The sequence below is a fragment of the Sander lucioperca genome, chromosome 12 (assembly GCF_008315115.2).
Source record: "Sander lucioperca isolate FBNREF2018 chromosome 12, SLUC_FBN_1.2, whole genome shotgun sequence".
NCBI lineage: Eukaryota > Metazoa > Chordata > Actinopteri > Perciformes > Percidae > Sander > Sander lucioperca.
Window position 1 is genome coordinate 1,736,594 of NC_050184.1, and position 7,938 is coordinate 1,744,531.

General features: G+C 39.7%; 1 protein-coding gene across 2 annotated transcripts in view; it reads left to right on the forward strand.

Annotated features, from left to right (window-relative positions):
- Positions 1-5,458: 5,458 nt before the first annotated feature.
- trappc6b (trafficking protein particle complex 6b) overlaps positions 5,459-7,938 on the forward strand; it is a 6,058-nt gene continuing 3,578 nt past the window's right edge. For both annotated transcript variants that reach the window (XM_031301124.2, XM_031301123.2), the window contains exons 1-4: positions 5,459-5,749; positions 5,843-5,910; positions 7,291-7,408; positions 7,702-7,785. In XM_031301124.2, coding sequence (XP_031156984.1) covers positions 5,669-5,749; positions 5,843-5,910; positions 7,291-7,408; positions 7,702-7,785 — 351 coding nt within the window. In that variant the 5' untranslated portion in view covers positions 5,459-5,668. The remainder of the gene's footprint in view (positions 5,750-5,842; positions 5,911-7,290; positions 7,409-7,701; positions 7,786-7,938) is intronic.

Consider the following 7,938-nt stretch of genomic DNA (forward strand, 5'->3'; position numbering starts at 1 on the left):
GATACGGAAGATGATTAGGGCCACGTGAAAAAAATTATTTGAGTTCTGACTGTTTTTTAAGTCTAAATTTTTTTTACCGTTTTTTTTTCAACCTGGATTCTATTTTCCTATGTTTTTGTGTCTAAGTGACTGATGGGAACAACAATCTTTGACATTGGTCCAGTATTAAGCAAGATCGCTGCAGTCGGCAGCGGTGAAACAAGCTCCAATGTAAGTTAATAGGGCAATTGTGCAGCTTGTATTTACCTTCACAAAAGTGCTTGTTTTGCCGCTGACAGGCTCAGATTAATATTCTAAGTGTCTGACAACATTATGGACAGGATTTCTAAGGTCGGCTTTTCTGTTAAAGAGTAAGATCCTTTTTATAAACATAAAAACATCCACAAAATTTCATTCGTTAAACCCACCAGACTCCATGTAAATAAACAGTAATTTTAGCATCGTAAAATACACTTCATTCAAAGTCAAAAAGCAGTTTTGGGTCGTCTTTCCACTTTTCCAACCATCACAACTCTGAAATAAACATAGTTTACCAATGTACATGTGTAAATATGTTGGCTCTATACACACTCTATACACACTCTATAAGTATTGTTTTTTTAAATGGAGTCTGGTGGGTATAGTGCTAGCGACTTCAGAGCTGTTTCTGGTTGAACAGAAAGGTCTTAAAGAGGTTTTAAAGGTCTATCTCTGAAGGGATCCTTTCCATAATGTTGTCAGACACTTAGAATAATAACGGCAAAATGAGCACTTTTATGAAGGTAAATACAAGCTGGACAATTGCTCTATAAACTTACATTGTACCTTGTTTCACTGCTGCCCACTGCAGCGATCTTGCTTAATACTAGACCAATGTCAAAGATTGTTGTTCTCATCAGTCACTTAGACACAAAAACATAGGAAAATAGGGTTGAAAAAACAGTAGTTACCCTTTAAAGAACAAACAATAGGCCCTCCAAACTTATTTTTTTTAAATTTATTTTTTATTTTTTATTTTGCAAAAACAGTGTAAAGATATTTCATACATAAATCTTGTTATTCATATTTCAGATCCTTCACATTAGGACAAAACAGACAAGAAATGCCAGAAACATAAATAAAAATAAAACAAAATATATAAAGACAAAACTACAAAACAAACAATTCAAACAACATAATAAATGCACTCAGATAACACTTTTGTCATAATCCCTAACATTAATGTAAAAATTCATAAAATCTAATTCTCTATGAGACTGCCATATCTTCAAAAAGTCGGATGTTCTGACTTCTTACTAATAAATGCTGTCCATAACAAAGCAGCTTCAGAGTTCATTCCACCAGTGGACTATCGCTGGGGGTTTGGAAGCCTTCCATTTTAATGGTATGCATTTCCTAGCTGCCATCAAAGCAAGATCTACTGTATGTACATACTTTCATATTTATTCCACTTGTCAGACATATTATTTCCCAAAAGACATAAACGAGGTGAAAGGGGAACAGATACATGTAAACACAGAGATATCAGCTTGGTAACACATGACCAAAGCACATGAAAAAAGTACCTTTATATTTCTTACAACGCCAACAGAGGAATGATATCTCACTGTTCATTTTATTTAATTTCTCTGGGGTATAATAAACCATATACATTATCTTAAATAGTGCTAATTTATGCCTTAAATTATAAGAGCATTTATGTACTTTCCTGCAAATAAAAGACCAATCTTTTTGCTGTTTTCCATATGAAGATCTTGTTCCCACTTTTGTCTTAAATAGTCTGTATTTACCATTGAGCTTTCAATAAGAGCACTATAAATCTTTGAGAAACGTTTATCCTTGTTCTTCTCCATATTGTTCATTATGAAATAAATTTCTGATGGTTCGAGTTCTTGCAAAGAACCGTGCTCCAAGTTGACGACATGCCTTATTTGAAAACATCTAAACAAATGGGAAGAAGGAACTCCATATTTCTGCTGAAGCTCAATAAATGAAAGAAAAACCCCCCTTTCAAACAAATGTGAAATTTCTCTTATACCTTTATCATAAAAAAGTTTAAAAGTATCATCCCCACAACAAGAAATACCTGGATGTCTCCAAATTGGGGAAAAACGGGAGAGAGTATTTTTGTATCCTAACAATTTATGAGACTATTTCCAACTATGGAGGGTATTCAGTATAACAGGATTTCTAGTGATTTTAACCACTTCTTTAAGATCAATGTATGGTAAATGTTCCAAGTTATATGGACCAATGTGCAATTATTATATTCTTTTCCACGAACATGTTATATTTATTAGATTAGATTATTAGATAGATTTTATCTGTTTGAGCTGAGATGACAAAAAAAAATAATAAAAATTGGACACCCGGACACCTGGGGATTTGTTATTCCAAATAAAGGAAGAGATAAGACTTTGTAATCTTTTAAAAAAATGTTGTGGTGGAGTAATCGGGAGATGTTGAAATAAATATAAAAAATTTAGGCAAAACAGACATTTTAACTACATTTACTCTCCCCATAAGTGAAATGGGTCGTTGGCCAATTCTTTTTAACTCCTCTGATACTTTATTAATTACTGGAAGGTAATTCAAACTAAACGTATCTTCCATTCTTCTAGGGATGAACAAACCCAAGTATTTAATAAAATGTTTAGACAAATTCCAATTGAATTCATTCTTAAGTAAAGTACAATCAAAATTGGAAATTGACATTATGTCCGTTTTATCCCAGTTAACTTTGTAGCCTGATAACTTTCCAAAGTTTTAAGCGATAACAAAAATGGAATTGAATTCACTGGGTCATGAATATATGAAAAATAGAAAAATATGGGGAGATGTTAAAGATCTTTGTAAAGACCCCAGTGAGCTGGCCAGCACATGCCTGGAGTACTTTGCTGGGTACTCCATCCGGTCCAGCAGCCTTCCTTGGATTGACCGAACTCAGCACACGCCTCACCACCTCAGTACTAGTTGGGGGTGTCAGCGTTGGGTAGAGGCCAAAGTGGTGTGGTAGTTGTTATGTTGACCTCAAACCTGGCAAAGAAGCGGTTTAGCTCCTCAGCCAGTGCACCATCAGTGGATGCAGTGTTGTTATCCCTTCCTTTGTAGTTTATTTGCTGCAGAACCTTGCCACACCTTCCGTGGATCGTTGTGTGTTAGGCGATCCTCAATTTTTCTTATAGGCCTCCTTTGATTCCTTGATGCCCCCTCTTTAGTTCAGCTCTAGCTGCATTTCATGTAAAACAACACAGTCTCTGTAAATTCCTCCAGATCTCCCTGATTGAACAGTTCACATTCACACCGGGGCGGCTGTGGCTCAGTGGTAGTGTATGAATGTGTGTGGTTCCTGTACTATGTAAAAGCGCTTTGAGTAGTCGTTAAGACTAGAAAATGTAGTCCATTTACATTGAGTGTTTTCAAAACAATCCTGTAATTGGGATAGTGCACCCTCGGGCCAAGTTGGTATAGTTGTGGTGGTTGGCTTTGTTGTTCTTCTGAGGGGAGTGTATGCAGGAAGCAGGAGCAATGACAGGTGGTCTGACTGGCCCAGGTGGGGGAGAGAAACAGTCCTGTACGCATGCAGAATGTTAGAATATACATGGTCTAGGGTATCGCTGCCTCTGTGCTGTCGGAAGGTAGTGCGGCCCTCTAGCTGTACCTGATAATCTGTTGATATGCATGTATTGTAACGAGACCCAATGTTGATCAACTCTTGTCGGCTGTACACGTAGTCTGCTTGACACATATCAGAATACACAGACAAAAACACACAGACAATGCACCAAACGAGAGCCAAGAGCCGCTGCACAGCACAGTCGCCATTTCCTGCTGTCTGCCTGAACTGAAAAAAACATAATATATGCTCTTTAATGTTATATAGTTATATGTATGTGTTATTTGTTTCTGTATTTATTATTTTTTATTTCATATTGATGTTTAAATATGTTTTTATGAATGCACCAAACCAAAGCAAATTCCTCGTGCTACTTAACGTGGCAATAAATCTTTTTCTGATTCTGATTCTGATTAATCTCTAGTGAGGATGATTCCGTCTACAGGTGGGAGATTGACCACCTGAGATGGTTTCTTCTAAGTGTGAGAAAATAATAAATGTCCGTGTGGCTGGATCTGACTGGGGGGCTGATAGAGATTCAATGATGATGATATACAGAGCTATTATAAGATCAGCTACTGATTATGGATGGATGGTCTATGGATCAGCAGCCCCTTCAGTGATCAGTCAACGTAACATAGTCCAAGCAAAAGCCCTTAGAGTGTGTGGTGGGGCAACTCCAATATCGGCGCTATTAATATAATAAGGGGGAGATGCCATTAGAAATTAGAAGACATAAGTTTAGTTTTTAATGTATTTAATGGAAAGTATTTAATGAAACTAAAAGGACAGAATGAACAACTACCAACAAGAAGCCTGCTCAGTTAAAGGACAATTCTGGCGCAAAACGAACCTAGGGGTTAATAACAGATGTGTACCCACTCTGTCGTTCTCTGGGACATGTTTTCATGCTAATCAAATGTGTTTGTAGCTTGAAACAAGCTAGCGCGGACCACTGATAGATTATAAAGACAGTCGCGTTCTCGTATACAGGCGGCCGCCGTCTTGGGAGCTACTGACTTTCTAAACTATCTTTTTAATAAACTGTACACTTACAATGTTATCAATGCTTTGGTTAACATTTAGGGACCCTCATTATGCTACCGTTGAAGTGTGGTGATATTTTGAGTCTTTTTAGTGGTATAAACAGCAATTTGTTTTTACTTTCCCTGTGCCCCGAATACTAGCGTTGTAAGCTAATCAGCGGTCCGCGCGGAGATAAAAGTCGGCAGCACCAAATATGGGGAGCCCACCTGCAAATTTATACTGGATATATACAGGATCCTGGGGCGGTAAAGTGGCTTTAGGTATTGATATACCTCGAATGGGTTATAAAAAGGGTTGTAGGATTCCAGATCATATGTCAGTCTTCGCAGCAGAGATGATGGCAGTTCTATGGGCATTAAGGTGGGTTGAAGAGAATAAACAGGGACGTTCACTCATATGCAGTGACTCAGGAGCTAGCCTACTTTAACTGCAATTAAAGTGAATAAGTCCAAGTCCATACCTGATTTACTGGTAGAGATTGTACAGGCATTGATTAGAGTTGACAGAGCAGTGTGTGAGCTGGGGTTTCTATGGGTTCACGTGGGTGTGTGTGGGGGGGTGAGGAGGCAGATGAGATTGCAAAGTAGGCTGTTAATGAGAACAATAATAGGAGTTGACCTACACTTTGGATTGTTAGAATGTAATTTAATCATGAATACAGCTCAGTAAAAGAAATGTGGGACAAAGGAAAAAAGGGAAGGAGTTAACTATGAGATACAGGAAACTGTGAGAAAAGCAAAGAGACATTTTGTCTGCAATAGAAAATATTGTGTCAGTGACGAACAATAGATGGCAGCAATGCGCCATTGCAGCGTCTAGTCTGCCTCATTCTAGGAAGAAGAACAAGAACAAGAAGGAAGCAGTGCAGCAGAAACATAGACAGTAGAGGAACAGAAACCGTCTGTTAAGTTTCTGTCCACGGGCGTGTTCTGTGTCCGCGGTCAGTGTGAACGGAATGGTGTCGGTCCCGGTGTAGCGACGGCGGAACCAGCAGATAGACCGGACCGCAGTCTGGAGAGGAACAACATGGCCGACGAAGCTGCTTTCCAGTTTTTACATAACGAAGTGATACAGTACATTTACAAGTCAGCTGAGAGCGGAGAGACGGTAAGAGTTCTCCTCGTCATCGCCATGACTCGGATAGATGGTGGTCGGTTACAGTATTTAGTAACGTAAAGTTGTCGTCTGTCTTTGATTCAGGAGAATGGGAGACATATCGCCAAACTGGAGAATATGGGATTCAGGGTCGGCCAGGGGCTAATAGAGAGGTAACAAGCTAACTGCTGCTAACTGGCTCTGTCGTTAAACTCCGACAGCTGTCTGTGTGTATATATAAATGTATACATATAGGCCCATATGTATGTGTAGGCTACTATTGTGTGTGTGTGTGTGTGTGTGTGTGTGTGTGTGTGTGTGTGTGTGTGTGTGTGTGTGTGTGTGTCCCAGCCTGATATCTGTTCTTCCTCTGTGCCATAGAGCACCATTGTTGTTAACAAATAACATTGTTGTTGTTAGCTGACATGTTCCTCCATCACCGTGAACACACACACACACACACACACACACACACACACACACAGTACTTTATTCTGACTCCACCCCGCACACACACACCGTCCTGCTGACACAAACACTCACTAGAAAACCAAACGTGGAGAAATGCGCTGTTAAAAACAGTCCCCAAATAAATGCATTATTTCCTGCTGTTTGATTTGTATTGATAAAAACTACAGTGAGCAGCTGTTTAAAAAGGAGAGTGAATGACACATAGGGCTGCACGATATGTCTTAAAATCTAAATTGTGATTAATTGCACATTTTACCTCGATAATGATAAATGAATGATAATACATTTTTAAAAATTTTTATATTTTGTGATGGCGACAGACGCAGCGTTTTATTTTAATTTTTTTGTATAAAGTTTTGTTTACTAACCAGTAAACACAATTGACTGAGGATGGGAGTAGGATTTGGTATTCGATTTCGGATTCGGCAGAATCTTAACCTGTGGATTCGGTATTCGGCCGAACCCCGAAAAATCTGGATTAGGTACATCCCTAGTTGTTATTGGGATTACAGTGAAATCTATCTGGTGTGGGTCAAACTGGCCAAGCTAGCCTGTGTGAAGCCCGTCTCCAGTGTGCCAGCAGAGAGAGAGGCTTCTCCCTGCAGAGCTACATCAAAACAGCGCAGCAGCGTCAGACAGAGGCTTTATGCACATCGCGAGTTGCAGAGAGACACACTTGTTAACAATTATTTTGATTCTAGTCGGCACTTGATACTTCTATGAGCCAGTTTTTTTTGTACTGTAGTTTGTATTGCTTTATTTCCTCAGCCTAGCGAATGGAAAAGAGGGCTATTTTAATTCAGATTGGCACAATTATGTGCATTGATTTAGTTCTTTTGCCCTCTCTGCCTGTTGCAAGTAGCCTCCATTTCAATAAAATTAGTATAATTCTACATCCCTTGATGATATTATTCTTCATATATAGCCTGCCTATCAGTTGTTTTTAAGGGCAATAAACACAGAAACTATTTGACTGAGCAGTGGGACTAAACACATTGGGTCGCATTCAAGGTGCATTTTTACAAACCGCGTCAAGCTTCCGGACTTCGTTTTGAACAGCTTTTCTTTTTCCTCTTCTCTAGACTAACAAAAGACACAGCACGGTTCAAAGATGAGCTGGACATTATGAAGTTTGTCTGTAAAGACTTCTGGACCTGTGTGTTCAAGAAGCAGATCGACAACCTTCGGACCAATCACCAGGTAACGGCTCCTGTCCCTCATCCCGCAGGTTAGCATCGGTCTGTCCTGCTGGATGGGTATAAAGCTGACATGTCACACATTCTCCTCCCCCCTCACCTATCCTGCTATGCTAAAGCTATGTGCAGCGCTGGTCTGTTACCATGGCAACACAGTGTACTGTGAGCCCGCGGCGCTCCGCAGGAAATCGTTCATGTCCACATACGTAATCCACTTTGTATCTGTGGAATATAAATGTCAGCGTTAGTATTTTTTGCCTAGTCTTCTGTGCTGATGCGTGTTGTCATGTTTTTCAGGGCATCTATGTTCTCCAGGACAACAAATTCCGCCTGCTGAGTCAGCTGTCAGCTGGGAAACAGTATCTGGAACACGCCCCAAAGGTGCTCTGCCCCTCGCCTCATCAGACTATTTCACTCTGTTTCTGTGTTCTGTTAGGATGTCTCTCTCTACTTTCTGTGAGCCAGCTGCAGACTCCCACTCAGACATCAGAGGTGCTTCTCATGTCGGTGTTTGGTGTTTTTTGCCCCCAAAGT